Below are 23,199 nucleotides of genomic sequence, written 5' to 3' on the forward strand. Positions count from 1 at the left end.
TTGTCCTTTTTGTGAGCATAAATCACAATACAATTCAATTCAAAGTCAATTCTAATATCCAATAATTTTTTTTATGCCCATCACAATTCAAAATATATTTAATCTATTTCCCATGTTAAGTATAAATCATTTTTCAAATCAAATTTTTCATATAAACGTATTTCAATCAAAATTTTTCCAAAGCCAGCTTCATTCAATTCATAACAAAATAAAATCATAATTAATTTTATTTTCCAAAACTAAACTCATTCATAGCATAACACATTTCAATAATCATTGAAATAAATTCAATAATTGGTAACTATAATATATAAAGAAACTAAAATCATTTAATCAAATAAAATATGCAAAATATGAACAATTTAAAACTAATTGTGCACAAACCTCTTTTGTTGACTCAATTTACTCAAATTTTCGTTTATCCTTCGAAGATCTCTTTCCAACTGAAACACATAAATTTAAAGTGCTTCAGTATCCATTTCTAATAATTAAATTCCAACAATTTCTTTACAAACTTATCCTACTCATTACGGTTTATAAATTCGGGTCCTTTGTATTTTTGTGTATAGTGATACTATTTTGTAACACCCTTTACCCGACTACAATGTAGCCAAGCAAGGTGTACTACATTCGATGCCGGAGCACCCTATCTTTTCTTACTTTATTCCTTTAATAATTTGATCTCGTTATATTTTAATATCAATTATTTTTCTACGGAGAAACCAGCGGAGTTTCCCCTGTTTTTATTACCATTTGGCGTATTTCATTATTTACCTGCTTGAAAATGCAATAATATTTTCACAACAAAATCTTATCCATACTAATCATAATTATCTCATCAATTCGAATATCCTCTATATAATTCAATTTCATATTCATTTCCGTTCATTCTCAACTCATATATGATAATTTTTAATCTTCATTAATTTACATGATATACAATTTAATTACATATGAAAAAGCTTATTTATTAATTTACATTACATTAATATTACTTATAAATTCTTAATTTACATTACAACATATGAATTACAACATACGAAATATTTATAATATACAAAATACATAAAGTGATATACATGGACCTAGCTACATGCATTGCTGAGGAGGTGACAACCTTTGACACTTTGCAGATCAAACTCCAAAATCTCTGTTTAGTATTAGCTGGGCTTTAACTTCAGTACCTGCGTGAGGAAACAAATCCATCACGCTAAGCATTGCTGCTTAGTGGTGCAATAATATAACAAAAAATAATGTATACAAATAAAAATAATTAGAGCATATTTTCTATACTCAAGAATTTTACTGAGTTCATATGAAATTTGCCATACAGTATATTTTTCGTCATTTATGTTACTCTCTAGAATCTCTTATGCCATAAGTTTACAATAATCATTTATATAATGTACAAATAAATCTAAATATCTAATAATTACTTAAGTTATGCTTATTTTGCTAGTCTTTCATTTACTCTCTTAATATTTTCTATATGTTGTGGATCATTTCGTAATAATTAAATTCTTAATACTAGTTTAATACCTTTCGAATTTTTCTCACTGATTTATTTAGTTTATAATATTTTTAACTTATTTCAATAAATTTTTTTTTTCTCTGCCCAGGTAACCTATGACAGACTGACTAAACTAGATAACGGGTCGTTGGCACCGACACCGCGCGTTTCTGTCATTATACCATAGGACGCAGAACGTCAACCACGTATGCAGTCAGTATGGCTAAAAAGCTATGATAACACATAATCGGGCATAAAAGCTATGAATGCGGGCATAAAGCCATGAATGCGGGCATAAAGCCATGAATGCGGGCATAAAACCTTTCGCAGTACTGCTAAAACAATATCCTATTGGCATGCTAATCTATCCAATCTGACACACGTGTCTAGGCAATACATAAAGCCATAAATGCGGGCATAAAGCCATGAATACGGGCATAAAGCCATGAATACAGGCATAAAGCCTTTCGCAGTACTGCTAAAACAATACCCTATTGGCATGCCAATCTATCCAATCTGACACACGTGTCTAGGCAATACATGGGCACATAGTACCATTAAGAGTTTATATGTTTCATCATTTCATTATATTTTTCGTTTATATTTTTATAACATTCTAATTTTGTTTATAATGGAAACATAATTTTCAAATTCACATTTCTAAGTAATTTATGCATTCATCGTAATATTCATACTAATCACAATTCACATTCATTTAATCTCATGTACCATTCACATTCAAAACATCTTTCCTTTCTCTCTTGATGGGAACCTAAATCCCAAATGACACTTTTATCACATTTATTTATTCAACAATCTATTCATGTAAAATACATTTCATACTTCAAGTTGTATTGTTAATATATTATGAACTCCATTGGTGTTGGGAGTATAAGTCTCAACAATCCATCTAGGTTAATTTCATTTCATATTCAAGTGGTATCACTCATGTTTTATTAGACCTACAAGTAATGGGAATACAAATCTTAATTATATATTCACATAATTTAAATGTTCATTAAGTCATTTAGGTAAATTACTATTTCTATTCCAAGTAATCCATGAACATTTCATGGATTCCAAATTTCATATCTTAATTTTCTCTACCAATTTAGTTCTTACACTTTGTGTCTTTGTACTACTATTCACATTACTATTCACTTAAATTGTTGACTTTTTAATACATAATAAATTTATTGAATCTAAGTTCTCCAAGATACCACATTTTGCATTTTATTTTTGTTGGTATTGATTTCCAATATGATTTCAAAGGTTATCTTATGTTATTCAAAATTTTCAGATTTCGTACCCTAGGTTTACTGTTCCATTGGTCATTTGTACAGTAGGAATTTGATAAAATTGTCTTCATAAAAGTTGTTCCTTATTATGTCTAGTTACATTTCTTTTTTTGAATCACTCCATTTGGAGTTTTTTAGCTCAAGTTATGGCCTAAAAACCATAACTGGCCGGATTACAAATTTTCTAGATTTTCTGGACATAACCAAATCTACAATGTTTTGTACATTGATTACAGGTCAGTTTTTGAACATAACTTTCTTCATGAAAGTTGTAGGTCTATGTCTCAGCTATCTGTTGGTAAAATTTCAGATCAATTGGACCTTTCTACACTGAGTTATGACCAAATGAATAAATACTGTTCATTTGGTCATTTTGCCCAGGCAGAATGCAAGTCACCCGGATTAGGGCAATTTTTAGGTCAACTTGGTTTAGTTTTCTGGACAGGGTTTCTTCACCAAAGTTGTGCCATTATGTGTCTAGTTTCATGTTCAATTGGCCTTGCACTAATTGAACCTATATAACTCCATTTATGGCTGCCCAAACCTACTAGACTCATAACCAGTCCTGTAGGTTACCAAGGGCAGCATGCCTAAGTTCAACTCCAACATCCATACTCACTTCAATTCCTCCTCACACATATTCAATTGGTCACTAATTGACCATTACAAGGTTAACATACCATTACATAAGCAAAACTCTAATTTTTCACAAACCCTAATTTCCAAAGTGTCCATTTTATACTATCCATGCCATCTAACACATGCAATCACAAATTCCTACTAAGCAACTCCAATAAACACATTTTATTTCATTTAAATTCATTAATTCCTAGAGGTACACATGCTGACCAAAATTCTTCTTCCATCAAACATGAATAATTTCTCAATTTTTTTCTTGTAATTCTTTCCATTTTCATGCTCAAATTTAAGTTTACTAAAAGAATATGGAAGAAAGTAGCACTAACCTCTTTGAGCACTCTCTTGGCTTGTTGAAACCTTAGAATTTTTACTTCTTATAGCTGCCTAGAGTTGCCTTGTGATGTGGGGATGAATTTTTGTGAAGGGTGTTTAGGGTTTTTATGGTGAGAAAGGGTGGGAATTCAAGCTTGGAAGCTTGAAAAATGGAAGAAGAATTCTTCCATGGTGGTGCGGCTGGTTGAGGAAGAAAGGAGCAGATTGCTTTTTCTTTTTTTTTGTGTCATTTATCCTCTTTTATTTTTTAATTTAAGTGGTGCTTAATTGTGATTGGTGGATAGGTTTTTAATGACATCATATAATGTCATAATTAGGTATTTTCTTTTATTTTCTTTTCTTCTTTTCTCTACTCATTTTCAATTCAATTTTTAGCAATATTTCTTCATATTTTAGATCATAATAATTATTTACTTAACTGGACAAGTCGACCAAAAATCATCTCTGAATACGAAATGACCAAAATGCCCTTCGTTTGACTTATCAAGATAAAATCGTCTGTACCGATCTAAATTTTTTTCTAAACATTTTCTTGGCATTTTAATGTCATAGAAACCTCAATGACTCTTCTTTGGAGTCCTAAAAATTATTTCATAAATTTTCTCCCAGGTTTAGGGCTTCTAGTTGCGAGGACCACAACTTCCCACTAGGTTACCCATCGCAAGGGCACCGGCTCATTTAACTTGGTTGTATTTTATTTCTAAAATTTTTTTAAATTTTTATTATTAATATTTGAATTATTTATGACTCCTCATTCTAGTCTACATATAGTTCGAGTCATTCTTGCTGTCCGGACAGACATTGGTCACCAGAACAGTCGAATACACGGACTAGCTAAAGTGAGGGTGTTATACTATTTATGACACTATTTTAGTCAAAATGTTGACTTTTTCATATTTAATATGTTTATTAATTCTAATTGCACTCATATACCGCATTTTGAGTGTCAATTTTGTTGGCATTGATTGCCAATTCAATTTCTAATTTCCCTAGATGCAAATCCAAAAAGTCAGTTTTCGGTTACTGTTTTCTACTATTCCATTGGTCTAGTTACTGTGGGAATTTGGCTAAGTGTCCTTCATCAAAGTTGTTTCTTAATGTCTTAGCTTTAATTATCTTTTTGAATCAATCCATTTTGAGTTTTGTAGCTCAAGTTATGTCTATTCTTCTAAGGCTGGCCGAGTTGGTTACAACTTAGAATTCTGGGCACAATTTTGGTTTTGGCAGTTTTGGTGTGCTGACTGCAGCTTACTTTTCGGATAGGTTATGGTTAGAATTTGGGTTTGTGTTCTTCATAAAAGTTGTAGTGCTATGTCTCAGCTTTTCATCGGTATAAAATTTAGATCATTTGGACCTTCCTATACCAAGTTATGGCCAAATGAACAAATACTATTCATTTGGTCATTTATGTACAGTGGCAGTGCCTTACCGGGATTTGACCTAACTTTACACCACTTTATGTTCAGTTTTAGGGCAAGGTTTCTTCACCAAAATTATTGCATTAGGCCTCACACCAATTAGAGCAACCAATTTCCAGTTATACCTATTTGAATGGGCAAGGGTCAAGCTGTCCATAATTGAACATCACACATTCACAATCCCATTTCAATTTTAACCATTCAAACACATTCTAAATTACGCCAATTAACCATTTTAAACCTCACTTACGTCAAAGTACATCAATTTACCAAATTCTTAAATTTTTTCCTCAAAACCCTAAGGGTCAAGAACCCTAATTCACTAATTATTGCATCTCATGCAATCAAAGTATATAATTCTCATTTACACATTCCATCAAGCTTGCTAACACTTTTAGTTTCATCAAAATCCATCAAATCCTACCTTTCCCTATCATGGCCGAATTTCCCTAATTGTTTAACATGCTTGATTTTGTTTAATTTTTCTTCAAATTCTACTTATTCACACTTTAAGTGCATCAAATATATGAGGAGAAGATTAAAATTAACTTACCTCACTTGATGACTTTGTAACTTTCAATTTCTTCTCCAATTTCTCCACTTCCTTCTTCTACACTTCTTACCAAGGCTCAATTTCAAATTTTCTTTAAGGGAATTAAGGGATTTAGGGTTGAAATTAGGGTTTAGAAAGCTTGAAATTAAGCTTTCATGGTGGAATTGGGAGAGAGAAATAAGAGAGAGAGAGAGAGGGCTGGCCACAATTGAAGAAGAAGACCAAAATGCTTTTTTCTTTTAATTTGTTATTTTTTTATGTACATTTATCCTTAAATTGACTTGGTAAAATTTTTAATTAAATAGAAATTTATTTATCACGTCATGTTTAGGTCACTTAGGGTGATGTCACCATGATGATGTAACAATCCTTATTTTATTTTCTTTTCTTTTCTTTTCTTTTCCTTTCTTTTTCCTCACTTCTGTTATTTAATTATATATTTCAAAATTTTCATTTCTCAGATTTTATTGGACAGTTAGGTCATGAATCACCTTTAAGAGTGAATTGACTAATTTGTCCATCGCCGGTCTGATCCGGTTTACCAATAATTCTGTATTTCTTCCGAAACCCTAACCTAATTATTTGATCTGGTTCTCAACCTTTTTCTGTGATTCTCACATTTCCCCTAGCTTCGTAATTTTTCCTAGGACTGCGGTGTCACAATGTCCCTTACGAAATTAGGGTTTTGACTGATCTTGCAGTCACTTTCCAGTGCGGTCACCCATCGCTGTGACTCCTGGCTCATTTAACATTTTATGTTCTGTTTTTCTTATTTATATTTTACCTTCTTATAATTATTATTTATTTTTATTTATGACTTTTCTGAATGTTACAGATATAGCTCCAGACATCTTAACTGTCAGGACAGACATCAGGCGTTGAAACAGTAGACTGTACAGAAGTATCAAATGTGAGGGCGTTACAATAGTCCTTTGATTTAAATTTTATAATCAAAATAGCCTCTTGATTTAAATTATTTTATTTATAGTTCAAAATTAAGTGATTAAATTATTTAAGTTAGAAAATATATAGAGTTAAGGGTATTTTGATATTTTTATTATAATTAATATAAATTAAATAAAAAATTAGATGAAAATATTAATTTGTTTTTCAGATATTAAATTATATGATTTTTAAAATATAAAAATTAAGTTATAGATTTTTTTAGGAAAAAATTTATAGTTGAGTATAACACATGACACTTATACGATAAAATTATAATTATAATTAATCGTAACATAATCGGAATGCTTAAAGCAGAGGACCTAAAAATGAGATTCCACGATACACGTGGGCTTGTGGGTGTTGAGCTAAATTAATTATTATCTAATTACACCCCCCACAATGGTTTTGGTTGGCTGGTAGGCCTAACCTGACCATCTCTGTCTTTCATATTATTATTTTGCTTTTTACGTATCCGAGGTTCTAGAAGTTTTTCAGCTAAACCATGTTCTACACCACCGCATCCCTGAATTATTTTTGGTTGTCAAATTCTATTGGTTGTTGGCAAATTATCATGATAATTTTGACTATTTTTTTTATATATACTATTTTTTAAAATAAAAATAATTATATTAGGGTTGAGATTTAAATTTGATATTTTAAAAATCAGTTTATTTTAATAGTTATTGACAAAAAATTCATTCAGAGACCATTTTTCATGAATATAATATTGTTTTCCTGTTTTTAATTATTAGGAGAGAATTTTGCAGTCAATTGGTATGGACAAGTTACTACTTTTCGATACAAATGAATTCAATTTCAATTAAAGGAATTTTTTTTTAATATATGGTAGAAATATATCCATAATGTTAAATAGGCTTTGTATCCATAATAAAGACAAATTTACCAGCCAAGTGTGGAATTAATACTGCAGTCTTAAAAGAAAACCTCAAACTAGAGCTTTAGATAATTTATTTTATTGATCATAAAATGAATACAGATATGTCCTAATAAAAGAAAAAAGATAAAATTTGTATATAAGTCATTATATTTCATAAAATGTAAATTTCTATTTATGTTTATATTTATGATCAAATGTATTTTTAAATCAATTTTTAAGCATCAAAATTAATTTTTTTTTCATATAATTTTAATAATAAATTTTCTCACGTCAACCTGATATCCGTATAATTTTAACGGTAAACTTTCTTTCATCAATCTGATATATTTAAAATAAATAATCCTAAAATAGCTAAAATTGATTAAACTTTCATTTAGATAATTTCTAATAAAATTTTGAACTCTTTATAACTAAATTAACCTAAAAAGGTTATAAAAAAAAAACTAATCACAAAACCTACCCACATGATGAATCCCAAAATTGGCTAGACTTTAGTTAGGTGAATAACCAAATTATAGAACACGTGGGGAAGTGCATGTGAATGGGTAAAGGATTATACAATCATAATAGGCATATTTCTACTATATCTTTAGCTTGGTAGATCTAGTAAGGTAGGATTGGGTTTGGTTGAAAGAGGCATATGCTCCTAAAATTATTCAAAGCAAATAATAATAATACAAATGTGGTTAAAGTTTGAGAAGCTATTGCTTCCAATATCTAATCATTAGGCATAATCCCTCCCAACCTCTTCTTTCAAAATGGTACCAAATATCACTACTAAAAATCACATTCACACCCCCACATTACTAACACCCTGGCATTATTAATTGTGATTGATTGCTAACAAATTAGCCACCTAAGATGAATTCTTCTTCAAATTTTACTTGGAATTTTGATCATTGTTCAATTTCTTATTGATTAAAGATCATGAAATAAACTAAAAGTTGTCTACTTACAAACACTTTTTGAATAATGTCAGTTTGAATTTTTAAGCATAGAAAAAAATACTAAATTTGGTTAAATTTTTGTTTAAAATGATCCCCACATTAAAAATAATAAGACAAATTAAAATTTTATTTAATTATAGTTATTGAAATTATTGTTGAGAAAAATATATTTTTAAAAATTTATTAATTGTAAAATATTAAAAAATAATTTAAAAATTAAATTTAATAAATTTTAATGTTAAAATACTAAAATAATGCTTTTCTAAAAAAACAATTTTGACTAAGAACAGGTTGAGTGCTTTTTTTTTTTTTTTTCTGGTAGAGATTGCAAAAATTGAATGATCACAATAAAGCATCCATGAAAGAATCCAAAAACAGCATTTAATTCTTTTTGCAGAGGGTAACTTTGGATTCATATAACATACCATACAAATCTTAGGTTAAAAAAAAAAAAAAAAAACACAAATCTTTAATTAATTGCCCCTTGATTACACCGAACTGGTAGGTGAAAGTTGCCAAATTGGTGTCTCAGCATTCATTTGCACCGATCTAACCCCAACGTCAAAAAAACCAAAAATTTGAAATTTATAGCTGCGAATCTTTCAGTAATAGACTAATAGTAATATCTATAGAACCCATTTGAATTCTGGCATTTGCTACACAATTCACTCCTCTGTGAACCCAATTGACAACAAGTGCAGACCCTCCGAGTTTGATCAAGCAATTGGTATGAAGTTTGCTGCTGTAACTTTGACTCGGCTGAGTTGGAAGAAGATCTCGGAATCAACTCACTTCGACTTGGAGCTAGCGCTATTGTTAAATCCAAATTAACTTCTTGATTTTCATAGCTGCTTTCCCTTTCTTGTTGGTGGTGGCGGTGGTGTTCTTCGTCGGTGGTCATCCCGCTGCTGGTACCGTTATTTTCTTCTGTGGACTCTGCTTTTGTGGGGTTGAAACTGGAGTAGAAATTACTGGAGTATTTGCTCTCGATATTGCCTTTCAAATGATTGATTTCGGCTATTGATCGAGGAGAAGTGTTTTCGAAGTTTAACTGTGTGACTCTGTTGGCGTTGGGTTTAGCGGCGCCAGTGGCGGCCGTCGTCTTGCTGATGGTGGTGGTTTTTTCGTTGCGCGGGCCATGAGTTTGTGGGTCAATGCCTCGGCTAATTAACTTACGCTTGATGTGGGTGTTCCAGTAGTTCTTGATCTCATTATCTGTTCTTCCTGGTAATCTTCCAGCTATTAGAGACCATCTGCAACAAAAATTCAAACAATTAATTTCCAGTTCTTTAATTTGTTAAATTGAAATTATAAAAAAAAAAAAACCAGAAAAAGAATTGTCTTTGTCAGAAATCAAATAAGGGAAGTTTGTTTACTTGTTGCCTAGCAAGCTGTGAAACTTAATAATAAGCTCATCTTCTTCATCAGTGAAATTCCCCCTTTTAAGATCAGGCCTGAGGTAGTTTATCCATCTAAGTCTGCAACTTTTGCCACATCTAAGCAATCCTACAAAACCCAAATATAAAAAAAATAATAATAAAACTTTACACAAACAGATAGATATAACCATATGCAGAGAGTTATGGTGGTGCGTAGGTGAGATACCAGCAGCTTTAGGGAGGGAACGCCAGCAGCCTTCGCCATGGATGCGGATGTACTCGATGAGGCGTTGGTCTTCCTCTTTGGTCCAGGCTCCTTTGTTGGTATGAGCTTTCTCACAGCAAGGGGAGCGTCCCATGGCAGGATATCAGTACTGAGCTTGGAGGATTATAGCTTTAAAATAATGGGTTTGGTTCTGTTGGAAAATGCAGAGAGAGGGGAGGAAGAGTTTGGCAGGAATGGATGGGACTGGGGAGAGGGGGGATTTTATATGTAGGGATGGAAAAGGGGGGGGGGGAGTAGGGGAGGAAAGGGAAGGAAGGAAAAGGAAAGAAAGGGAAATGACAGAATGGAAAGATTTGACCAAGTTGATGAGAGAGACAAGTGGCTACAGATAGGAGCTGGATTAGGTAGGTAGCTCTACTCTTACGTCAGATTTGGTCTCTTTTTTATTATTATTTTTTTTTCTTTCTTTATCGCCTTCTTCTCTTTTCTCTTTTCTTTTCCTTTATGGGTCATGGTGGAGACACAATTCAAGCCCAAAATGCTTCCATTGTGCTTCTTTAGCCTTTCTCCACACAAAATTATATCCCTTTTTGGCTTTTCTTCTTTTTTTTTTTTCTAATTTTTTATTTCACATAATATTTATATTTATCATTAAAAAAAAAAAAAGACTAGTTTTTTGGCCTTTGTGATGGTTATGCCAATTGGGTTTCCTTATTTATCGCTTCTCTCATCATCTCATCCTTCCTCCTCTTTAAATTTTACCAACTTCATGCTCTTCGCCAAAATAGGGGAAATGGTTGTCATTTTCTTATTTGTATACCACCCCAACTAATAAGATTATTTTTTAATAAAAGTCTATATTACAATTAAAGAATTTATGGTTTAAATTTATATAGTAAAATATTAAGTAAATTGCACAATAAATAGTTATGTTTTTTATTTGATTTTAATTAAAATTTTAATTTGAAGTATATAATTCAAAAATTATTTTAATATATATAATTCGAATATTATTTTAATATCACTGAATTATAGTTTATTAATGAAATAATTGTATTTTTCTCATAATTGTTCACCTTATTTGAATTAAGAATTCATAATTGTGATAGTTATAATGATAGGTTTAGTTCTTTAATTTCTTTTTTTCCAATTTCTGTATTTCCTTGATAATGGATTTCGATTTTTAATTAACTATGTGAGAAATTTTAGTTTCCAATGTAATTTGTATATGAAATGATCTTAGAATTTTTATGCTGATAAAATTTTTAGAATTTTAAATTTAAAATTAAATCATCTAAATTATGATTATAATCTTATATTCTAAGCCTTAAATAAAGCTAATCTTTGCTTATTATCCCAAAAAGAAACTGTCGATATAACTTATTAAATTAATAGTTATTATGTTCGTCTGCTATAATAATAAAAAAAAAATTTCATATCTTTTTTATCTTTCTTTTTTACTCACCATTTATATTTTACACCAATTCACAATTATATATAATTTTTTTCAATTATATGCAAAAAATACTGAAACTTTAATATTTTGTCTTGATGATATCCAAAGAGCTATATTGAATTCAAAAAATTAACGGTAAATTATAATATAAATTATGAAGTTTTATTTAATTAATAAAATAGTCTGTTATTTAAATTTTTATACTTAAATATTAGTTATTTATTATATAAAAATATATTCTATATTGACTTTTAAAATTGAAATTTTATATTAAAAAAATATTTTTATTAATTAGAAGTAACTTAATTATTTTTTTAATCAAGCCAAATAAATTTGTATCACAAAAAATAAATTGTAAAATTACAAATCTCTCTTCAAAATAACTACAAAGCTTGAAGGGTAATTGTCTCATTCTTTCCCTTTTAGTCTTTCGTATTATCAAAACAAGTTGTAAGCAAATACATCATTATGATATCTAAATTGGAAATCGTAACAAAGAAGCATTAAAATCAAAGCCATCTTTGTCATAATTACTTTCGGGATAAATATCATCCATAACCTTATTTAGAAAAGTAACCGGAGAAATAATAAAATAAGTTAATATCTTATACATTGTAATGAGCTAAATTAAATGCGACTCATGAGCTGATTCTTGATCTAAATTGCAGTTATATGTGAATACCTCATGCTTGATATCTAAATTGGAAATAGTAACAGAAAATCATCAAAACAAAAGTCATCTTTGCCATAATTACTTCCGGGATAAATATCATCCTTAACTATATTCAGAAAAGTAGCTAGCAAAATAATAAAATAAGTTAATACCTTGCACATTGATTTGAGCCAAATTAAACGTGACCCGCAGGCCGATTCTTGATCTAAATCACAGTTGTAAGCGAATATCTCGTACCTGATATCTAAATTGGAAATAGTAACCAAAGCCACCTTTGCCATAATTACTTCCGTGATAAATACCATCCATAATCATATTTAGAAAAATAGCTAGTGAAATAATAAAATAAGTTAATACCTTATGCATTGTATTTAGCCAAACTAAAGGTGAACTACGTGCCGATTCTTAATTCAAATCACAGTTGTAAGCGAATATCTCATACCTGATATCTAAATTGGAAACGATAATAAAGAAGCATCAAAACCAAAGCCACCTTTGCCATAATTGCTTCCGGGATAAATACCTTCTAACACCATATTTAGAAAAGTAGCAAATGAAATAATAAAATAAGTTAATATCTTATGCATTGCAATGAGTCAAACTAAAGGTGACTAGCGGGCCGATTCTTGAACTAAACCTCATAGTTTTTTTTTTCATTTAATACCAATTTTGATAAATTTAATGATTGAATTTTTTTGCATTTTGTTTAAAATTTTTTGATTTTAAACATAACCAAATAGACTAATTTAGTTCCATTCAAAATTAGTTTTAATATCAAATTGAATCGGTTTAGTAGATTATGCTTCAAATGAAGTTCAATAGATACATATGAAGATCAATTGTGACAAAAAGATATTTGTAAAATATTTACATTTTATTTATGAATACAGGGATTTATATTGCTTGATTCAAAAATTGATTAAGTTAATTTCAATTAATAAAACTGCTTTTTTATAAAATTTCAATTAAAAATATATATAAGATATATTTTATTTAATAATTATATTTTACATAATAAATAAATAATATTTAAATATAAAGTTTAAAGATGTACTACATTGTTATTCAAATAAGTTTCAAGGACTGTATTGTAATTTATCATTAACTTTTAAAATTCAATTTGATCATTTGGATACAATCGTGACAAATGTAAAAGGCTTGGAGGGTAATCATCTCTTTCTTTCCCCTTTCGGTCCCCTACCCTGCCAAAATAAGTGGGAAGCGAATATCTCAGACTTAATATCTAAATTAGAAACAGTAATAGAGAATCATCAAAAGCAAAGCCATCTTTGCTATAGTTGCTTATGAGGTAAATACCATCCATAACCATATTTAGAAAAGTAGCTGGCAAAATAATAAAATAAGTTAATACCTTATACATTACAACGAGTAAAGCTAAAGGTGACCCACGGGTCGATTCTTGTTCTAAATAATAGAGCCCTTGATTTTTTAATTTTGATTTGATTCCAATTTTGATAAATTTAATGACATAGTTTTTTTTATTTTATTTAAAATTTTTTTATTCTATTTGAAAAAATTATGTTAAATATAATCGAATAGACTAATTTAGTTCCATTTAAAATCAATTTAATTTCAAATTGAATCAGTTTAGTAGATTGTGCTAAAAAATAAGTTCAATAGATACAAATGACAATCAATTATGACAAAAGAGATTTGTAAAATATTTATGTTTTACTTATGAATACAGGGATTTATTTTATTTGATTCAAAAATTGATTAAGTTAATTTCAATAAAAAAAATTCATTTTTATAAAATTTCAATTAAAAATAAATTTAAGATATATTTTATTTAATAAGTATATTTTACATAATAAATAAATAATATTTAAATATAAAATTTAAAAATTTATTATATTATTAATCAAATAAACTTCATGGACTATATTATAATTTATCATTAAATTTTTAATTCAATTTAGTCCTTTGGATACAATTGTGACAAATGTTAAAGGTTTGAAGGGTAATCGTCTCATTTTTTTCTCTTTTTCATCCCTCATCCTATTAAAACAAGTTATAGGCGAATACTTCATACTTAATATTTAAATTGAAAATAGTAATAGAGAATCATTAAAACTAATTTATCATTAAATTTTTAATTCAATTTAGTCCTTTGGATACAATCGTGACAAATGTTAGAGGTTTGAAGGGTAATCGTCTCATTTTTTCTCTTTTTCTTCCCTTATTCTATTAAAATAAGTTATAAGCGAATACTTCATACTTAATATTTAAATTGAAATTTGTAAGAAAGAATCATAAAAACCAAAGCCATGTATGCCAAAATTGCTTCTAGCATAAATACTATCCATAAACATATTTAGAAAAGTAATACGCGAAATGGTAAAGTAAGTTAATACCTTATAGATTACAATGAGTCAAACAAGAGGTGACCTGTGGGCTAATTCATGATCTAAATTGCAGAGTCTTTAATTTCTTAATTTTGATTTGATTCCAATTTTGATAAATTTAAGGACTGATTTTTTTATTTTATATAAAAAAATTGATTTTAAACATAATCAAATAGACTAATTTAGTTCTATTTAAAAATAATTGTCATTTGAAATTCAATTGATTTAGTAGATTGTGCTTTGAAAAAGTTCAAAAGATACAAATGAAAATCAATTGTGACAAAAGAGATTTGTAAAAAATTTACATTTTATTTATGAATACAATAATTTATTTTGCTTGATTAAAAAATTAATTAAGTTAATTTCAATAAAAAAATTGCTTTTTATAAAATTTCAATTAAAAATAAATCTAAGATATATTTTATTTAATAATTATAATAAATAAATAATATTTAAATATAAAAGTTTAAAAATATATTATATTGTTAATCAAATAAACTTCATAAACTATATTGTAATTTATAATTAATTTTTTAAATTCAGTTTAGTCCTTTATATACAATAATGTTAAAGGCTAGAAGGATACTCATCTCATTCTTTTCCTTTTCGGTCCCTCACCCTATTAAAACAAGTAATAAGCGAATACCACATACTTGATATCTAAATTGGAAATAGTAACAGAAAATCATCAAAATCAAAGCCACTTTTGCCATAAATGCTTCTGGATAAATACCATTCATAACCATATTTAGAAAAGTAGGAGACGAAACAATAAAATAAGTTAATACCTTATACATTATAATGAGTAACTCGCAGGTCGATTCCTGATCTAAACTGCAGAGTCCTTGATTTCTTAATTTTAATTTGATTTCAATTTTAATAAATTTAATGACTGAATTTTTTTTTCATTTTATTTACAAAAATTTGATTTTAAACCTAATCAAATAGACTGATTTAGTTCTATTTAAAATCAGTTTTAATTTTAAATTGAATCAGTATAGTGGAATATGCTTGAAAAAAAGTTAAATAGATACAAATGAAAATCGATTATGACAAAAGAGATTTGCAAAATATTTACATTTTATTTATGAATACATTAATTTATTTTGCTTATTCAAAAAATGATCAAGTTAATTTCAATCAATAAATTTGCTTTGTTATAAAATTTCAATTAAAAAAAATATAAGATATATTTTATTTAATAATTATGTTTTACAAAATAAACAAATAATATTTAAATATAAAGTTTAAAAAATGTATTATATTGTTAATCAAATAAACTTTAGGGACTATATTGTAATTTATTGTTAACTTTTAAAATTCAACTTAGTCCTTTGCATATAACTGCAACAAATGTTAAAGGCTTGGAGTATAATCGACTCATTCTTTTCCCTTTCGGTCCCTCAGCCTATCAAAATAAGTTGTAATCGAATACCTCATATCTGATATCTAAATTGAAAACAATAACAGAGAATCATCAAAACCAAAGCCACCTTTGCTATGCTTCTAGGATAAATGTCATCCATAATCATATTTAGAAAAGTAGGTAGAGAAATAATAAAACAAGTTAATACCTTATGCATTGCAAAGAGTCAAACTAGAGTGACCCGTGGGCCGATTATTGATCTAAGTAGTAGAGCTCTTGATTTCTTAATTTTGATTTCAGTTCAATTTTGATAACTTTAATGACTCAATTTTTTTATTTTATTTAAAAAAACAGGTTTTAAATATAATCAAATAGATCGATTTAGTCCCAATCAAAATCAATTTTAATTTCAAATTGAATCAATTTAGTATATTGTCCTTAAAATGAAGTTCAATAGATACAAATGAAAATCAATTGTGACAAAAGAGAGTTGTAAAATATTTACATTTTATTTATGAATACAGAGATTTATTTTGCTTGATTCAAAAATTGATTAAGCTAATTTCAATCAATAAATTGCTTTTAATAAAATTTCATTTAAAAATGAATATAAGATATATTTTATTTAATAATTATATTTTAATAAAAAATAAATAATATTTAAATATAAATTTAAAAATGTGCTTTATTATTAATCAAATAAACTTATGGGATAATAATATAATTTATCATTAACTTTTTAAATTCCATTTAGACTTTTGGATAAAATTTTAACAAATGTTAAAGTCTTGGACGCTAATCATCCCGTTTTTTTTACTTTTTTGTCCCTTATCCTATCGAAGCAAGTTGTAAGCAAACACCTTAAACCTTATATTTAAATTGGAAATGGAAGCAGAGAAGCACTAAAATCAAAGCCGCATTTCCCATAATTACTTTCAAAATAAATACCATCCACATATTTTAAACCTGTAGGCCGATTCTTGATCTAAATAGTGAAATCTTTTATTTCTTAATTTTTATTTGAATTCAATTTTGATAAATTTAATGACCGACTATTTTTTATTTTATTTAAAATATTTAATTTTAGACGTAATCAAATCAACTGATTTAGTTTCGATCAAAATTAATTTTAATTTCAAATTGAATCGATTTAATAAATTGTGCTTAAAAAGGAATTCAATAGATACAAATGAAAATCATTTGTGACAAAAGGGATTTGTAAAATATTTACGTTTTATTTACGAATGCAGGGATTTATTTTGCTTGATTTAAAAATTGATTAAGCCAATTTCAATCAACAGAACTGCTTCTTATAAAATTTCAATTAAAAATAAATCTAAGATATATTTTATTTAATAATTATAATAAATAAATAATATTTAAATATAAAGTTTAAAAATGTATTATATTGTCAATTAAATAAACTTCATAGACTATATTGTAATTTGCAATTAACCTTTTAAATTCAATTTAGTCCTTTATAAACAATAATGTTAATAACTCGGAGGATAATCATCTCATTCTTTTTTTTTCGATCCCTCACCCTATTAAAATAAGTTGTAAGCGAATAACACAGATTTGATATCTAAATTAGTAATGGAGGATCATCAAAATCAAAGTCACTTTTGCCATAATTGCTTTTGGATAAATACCATTCATAACCATATTTAGAAAAGTAGGAAGTGAATCAATAAAATAAGTTAATACGTTATACATTACAATAGGTCAAATTAGAGGTGATTCGCGGGCTAATTCCTAATCTAAACAGCAGAGTTCTTGATTTCTTAATTTTAATTTGATTCCAATTTTGATAAATTTAATGACTGAATTTTTTTTTTTCATTTTATTTAAACATTTTGATTTTAAACCTAATCAAATAGGTTGATTTAGTTCCATTTAAAATCAATTTTAATTTCAAATTGAATTGGTTTAGTAGATTGTGCTTTAAAAAAAGTTAAATAGATACAAATGAAAATCAATTGTCACAAAAGAGATTTGTAAATATTTACATTTTATTTATGAATACAGGATTTTATTTTGCTTGATTCAAAAAATGATTAAGTTAATTTCAATCAATAATTTGCTTTGTTATAAAATTTCAATTAAAAATAAATGTAAGATATATTTTATTTAATAATTATATTTCACATAATAAACAAATAATATTTAAATATAAAGTTTAAAAAATGTATTATATTGTTAATCAAATAAACTTCAGGGACTATATATATTGTAATTTATTATTAACTTTTAAAATTCAATTTAATCATTTAGATATAATCGTGACAAATGTTAATGATTAGGAGGATAATCGACTCATTCTTTCCCCTTTCGATCCCTCAGCTTATTAAAATAAGTTGTAAGCGAATACCTCATACCTAATATCTAAATTAAAAATAATAACAGAGAATCATCAAAACCAAAGCCACTTTTGCTATAATTACTTTCGGGATAAATACTATCTATAACCATATTTAGAAAAGTAGCTGATGAAATAATAAGATAAGTCAATGCTTTATTTATTACAATGAGTCAAACTAGAGATGACCCTCAGGCCAATTCTTTATCTAAATAGCAAAGTTATTGATTTCTTAATTTTGATTTCAATCCAATTTTGATAAATTTAATGACTTAGTTTCTTATATTTTACCTAAAAAAATTTTGGTTTTAAACATAATCAAATAGACTGATTTAGTTCCAATCAAAATCAATTTTAATTTTAAATTGAATTGGTTTAGTAGATTGTGCTTAAAATGAAGTTCAATAGATACAAATGAAAATCAATTGTGAAAAAAGAGGCTTGTAAAATATTTACGTTTTATTTATGAATATAGGGATTTATTTTGCTTGATTCAAAAATTGATTAAGCTAATTTCAATCAATAAAATTGCTTTTTATAGAATTTCAATTAAAAATAAATATAAGATATATTTTATTTAATAATAATATTTTACATCAAAACAAATAATATTTAAATATATATATATATATATATATATATATATATATATATATAACTCTTATAATTAAATAAATTAATAGAATATTCTTTTTACCATCTACTTTTGTAAAAATCAATTTACAAATGTAACTGAATAACGTTTAAAAGTTAAAAAAATTAATTTATATCATGTGCCAATTATATGATTATTATCTAAATTTAAATGTACAAAAGATTTAAATGAAATGATCTAAATATTGGGAGAAATTCTTATTCATTTAAAATTACAGAGCTAATTTGAAGTAAATAATAAAAAGATTTTTCGTTTATGTACAGACATATATACGCATAAGAAAAATTAGTAATATTTTATAAAATTTTTATTTATTGAAAAATTTAAAAGATAAAAAATGGTAATGAAGAATTAAATTTAATTAATTATTGAAAATCAATATATTTTTAAACAAAATAAGAATATTTTTAAAATAAAAAAAAAACTCTAAACTAATAGGTTGAGACTGTAGTTTACTTCTAATTAAAGTTGATATATTGTTTTTATATTAAATATTATCTTGCAAATTTAAAAGCTATTGACATTAATAATTTAATGATTATGTTATTATTATTTTTTTTAATTCTAAAAAAACGTAAAAAGACAAAATGGTTAGAGTTTTATTATAATTAATATATTATATATATATAAAAAATTGGGATTACGATTCTTTTCCTTAGAAAATCATGCAAATATTATTATTATTATTATTAGATAAACTTAGAATAAATAAAAAATCATAAAATAATATATACATTGCTAATATTGTTTATAAGAGCTATATAATACATGCATTACTAATAATAATATAAAATGATGCTTTAACCTTAAATTATATAGATATATATAAATAATAAAACTAATTAAATCCTGAATATATAAAACAAATATAAATAATGCATGTTAGATAAAAAATTAGTTATAATAAAAACATATCTTTTAAATATGCTAATATGTATAGATTTATTTTGTATTTACTGTTTTTTTTTTGGGGCAAATTACATTTTAGTGCCTTGAATTATTACACTTTTACATTTTTGGGTCTACAATTCTTTCATTGAAATGAAGGATATAAACTTTTTAATGTTAGCATTTAAGTGATAAAATAATTAATAAAATTAAAAAATACCAAGCGCTAGTATGATGAAGAAAAATAATATGGTTTGTTATTTACATATTTATCCCTATATTTTGATAAATTAATCTTTAAATGTTACAATTATTTATAAATAAGTCATTATATTTTTATTAATTACAAATTTATTCCTCTCTCTCTCCGTTGAGCCCACTTTCAGCTTCCCCACCCACTTGCCTTTTCACAAAGTCACAGCCCCTAAAATTTTATAAAATTTATTTATAAATATAGAATTATACTTTTTAGTTTAAATAAAAATTTATTTAGAATTTTTAATAATCAATTCCATCGTAAAGTTTACAAATGAATTTGAAATTTAAAATTATATATATTTTAAGTAATAAAATAAATTTTTTATTATATATTATTTTATTTTATTTATTCTAAATATAAATTTTATTTTATTTAAAATGAATTTCATATTTAATATAAAATATATTAAACAAATAAATTTATTTATAAACAAGTTCTATCATAAAATTTATTTATAAATAAAATAAATTTTATTATAGAATTGAATCAAACAATATCTAAATTTTTAAGAACAAATCTACAAATCTCAAGAACAAATTTATGATTCAAAAACGAAAATCAAAACCCAGATTAAATTTCTCAAATTTAAACCTGAACAAATTTCAAATTCCAACCCCACACTATCATTCGCAAAATCAACAACAAAAAGGTCAAAATCATTAGAATCGAAGTAACTCATATTAAATTTCTCAGAATAAATCTACAAATCTCAAGAACAAATTTACAAAATTTTGGTTTTGATTTTAGTTTAGATTTAAGCAATTTTAGTACGGTTTTTATTCTATTTTTATTTTAATTTCAATTTGAATATCAATTTTTACACATGAAATTACAATATTCTTATCTTTATTTTAAATTAGTAACAAAAAAATTCTTAAATTTTTAGTATTAAAATAACAATAAAAATAATAATACTAACATTAAAATTATAAAATTAATATAAAAAAATATATTATATATAGTCCTTGATAAGAAATATCATTTCCTATTTATTTCCTAATTATATAGTCTTCAACTAAAATATATATATATATCTATATATATATATATATGTAATTAAGAACTAAAAATTATATTACAGGACTAATATGTGATTTAGTTATATAATTGAGAATTATAAGGTGGCTTAATAATTTTATAATTAAAATTATTTTTAAAGCATAGAAAAATAAAAGATAATATTAAATTACGTAGGCTTATAATTAAAGATAAATTAACTTATATATATATATAATTAAAAAAATCCAAAATATTGCAACTTTGAATTGTAAACCTAAAATAAATTAATATACCACTTGTTTAATTCAATTATCAGGAGGAAACAAACAACAATACAAAAGTACAAATGCTATATTAAAGGATAAGCAAAATAAAATATATGAGCAATTGTGTTTGAAAACCTGTGATATATATATTCATACTCATTTATATTGAACCATCGATTCTGATATCATTTATTATAAGGAGTTTAAAGTGTTTGAGAAGAATCTTTCTTGACGGGTCATATGAAAGAACACATTCATGGATTTAACACATTCGAACTAATTAATTTGAAAGCTCAATCTATATGTATATACGCATGCAAAGTTATTAATAAGGTTCTTTGAAGTAGATGACATAAATGATACAACCAATTGCAAAAAGTATAATAAAGATATCAATAGTGATGGCTGAGACTGCTTGATCACTAAGCTCCATGTTTCTTCCTCCAAGGCGATCAACCATGTCTGGAACAGATCGATAGTTGTCCAAGTCTTGCTGATAAGGGTCTTCCAATTTCATTCTCAGTTTCTCTGCTTGACGGCTTGCAGCTTCCTGAGCAAGTGTCCAATCATAGAACTTGCGCTTCTCCTCGTTGCTTAATACATCGTAAACTAGTCTCAATTTCATGAACTTTTCTGAAGCAGACTTTAGTGGAAGTGAAGTTGTGTCTGGATGGTACTCTTTTGATAGCCTCCTGTAAGCTGCTTTAATCTCTTCCAAATCTGCATCAGCTGATACACCTAAGAACCTGTTCAATTTTAATTAGTTCCAGAGTCACTGGACTAGTCAATTATCTCTGAACTTACCATTACCTTGTCAAGAAATTTCTAAATTACTAAACAATGTTTGATTCATCTTGGAAATTATGAATTATCAAATTATACTCTAATATTGAAATTATAATATATTTAATTGAATTTCATTGCGTCTTGTACTTCTAATGGATGAATTTGATGATCATGAAGATAGCAAATTAAAAAAATTATAAGAAAGCAAATATGGCAGAGGTGAAAAGTAAAGACTCACTGGTAATGAGAACCAGAAGCATCTTTAAGCAATTCAGCGAACTTGTCACCCAAGAGATTCTTCTGCTCTTCTTCTGCATTCAAGCGCTGCTGCGAAGTGCTGCTGCTTCCTCCAATCCATCCTTCATCTGGGTTTTCCCAATGGATTCTTGTATCTACTCCTGGGGGTGCTCTTTGGCGCTTTTGAGGTCCTTTTGATGCGGCCAAAGCACGAAACTGATTCTTGTGTTTTCTTCTCGTTGTGGCTCTTCTTATCAGTAGTTGATGCTGGTCTTTATGGGATTGGCAGGCGTTTTGGGTCCTGAGTAAGAGAGAATATAAAGCTTGCGGGGCAGTGGTGGATGCCATTAGAGATATAGAGAAGCTTGAATGGCATGGTTGCTTTACAAGATGAACGGGGGAAATTTCGTAGCCTCATGTTTCTGTGGCTCAGGGTGTTGATTAGTTCCCATTTTGGCTTTTTCTTTGTTCACTGCCAAATTGCCAATAACATGGTGCTAAAATCTTTATCATTTCGTGATAGGTGAATCTCTTAATTTAAATAATATCTCATATTTAAATACTTCTATATAAAAAAAATAATAAAAATACTTCTAGAGCATTGAAAATAAAGGCCCTTGCACTAAAAAACAATCACTTATCCTTAAAATAAGAAAAGAAGTGAAATATTGTGACTAAATATACATGTGTGTGGAGCACCCAAGAATATCTCTTTATAATATTTTTCACAACCCAATACATAT

General features: G+C 26.9%; 2 protein-coding genes across 2 annotated transcripts; both read right to left on the minus strand.

Moving 5' to 3' along the window:
• Positions 1–8,900: 8,900 nt before the first annotated feature.
• On the minus strand, positions 8,901–10,396 carry LOC110651555 (transcription factor MYB8). The gene is made up of 3 exons (XM_021806921.2): positions 10,147–10,396; positions 9,918–10,047; positions 8,901–9,794 (listed from the first exon to the last, which is right to left on the minus strand). Exons 1-3 carry the CDS (start codon positions 10,277–10,279, stop codon positions 9,155–9,157), a joined length of 903 nt encoding a protein of 300 aa, XP_021662613.1. The 5' UTR covers positions 10,280–10,396; the 3' UTR covers positions 8,901–9,154.
• Positions 10,397–21,692: 11,296 nt separating this feature from the next.
• On the minus strand, positions 21,693–22,928 carry LOC110650855 (NAD(P)H-quinone oxidoreductase subunit T, chloroplastic). The gene is made up of 2 exons (XM_021805980.2): positions 22,458–22,928; positions 21,693–22,179 (listed from the first exon to the last, which is right to left on the minus strand). Exons 1-2 carry the CDS (start codon positions 22,802–22,804, stop codon positions 21,759–21,761), a joined length of 768 nt encoding a protein of 255 aa, XP_021661672.2. The 5' UTR covers positions 22,805–22,928; the 3' UTR covers positions 21,693–21,758.
• Between the last annotated feature and the right edge of the window lie 271 nt (positions 22,929–23,199).

Source organism: Hevea brasiliensis, chromosome 12 (assembly GCF_030052815.1).
Source record: "Hevea brasiliensis isolate MT/VB/25A 57/8 chromosome 12, ASM3005281v1, whole genome shotgun sequence".
Taxonomy (NCBI): Eukaryota; Viridiplantae; Streptophyta; class Magnoliopsida; order Malpighiales; family Euphorbiaceae; genus Hevea; species Hevea brasiliensis.

What these genes read in the sequence shown, in the direction of transcription:
- LOC110651555 (XM_021806921.2), bottom strand. Translation starts at nt 10,279, where the DNA reads ATGGGACGCTCCCCTTGCTGTGAGAAAGCTCATACCAACAAAGGAGCC. An exon ending in TTCCCTCCCTAAAGCTGCTG is followed by an intron (nt 10,048 to 10,146) that starts GTATCTCACCTA and finishes TGGGTTTTGTAG; the next exon opens with GATTGCTTAGATGTGGCAAA. An exon ending in CACAGCTTGCTAGGCAACAA is followed by an intron (nt 9,795 to 9,917) that starts GTAAACAAACTT and finishes TTTTTGTTGCAG; the next exon opens with ATGGTCTCTAATAGCTGGAA.
- LOC110650855 (XM_021805980.2), bottom strand. Translation starts at nt 22,804, where the DNA reads ATGGCATCCACCACTGCCCCGCAAGCTTTATATTCTCTCTTACTCAGG. An exon ending in GCTTCTGGTTCTCATTACCA is followed by an intron (nt 22,180 to 22,457) that starts GTGAGTCTTTAC and finishes AAAATTGAACAG; the next exon opens with GTTCTTAGGTGTATCAGCTG.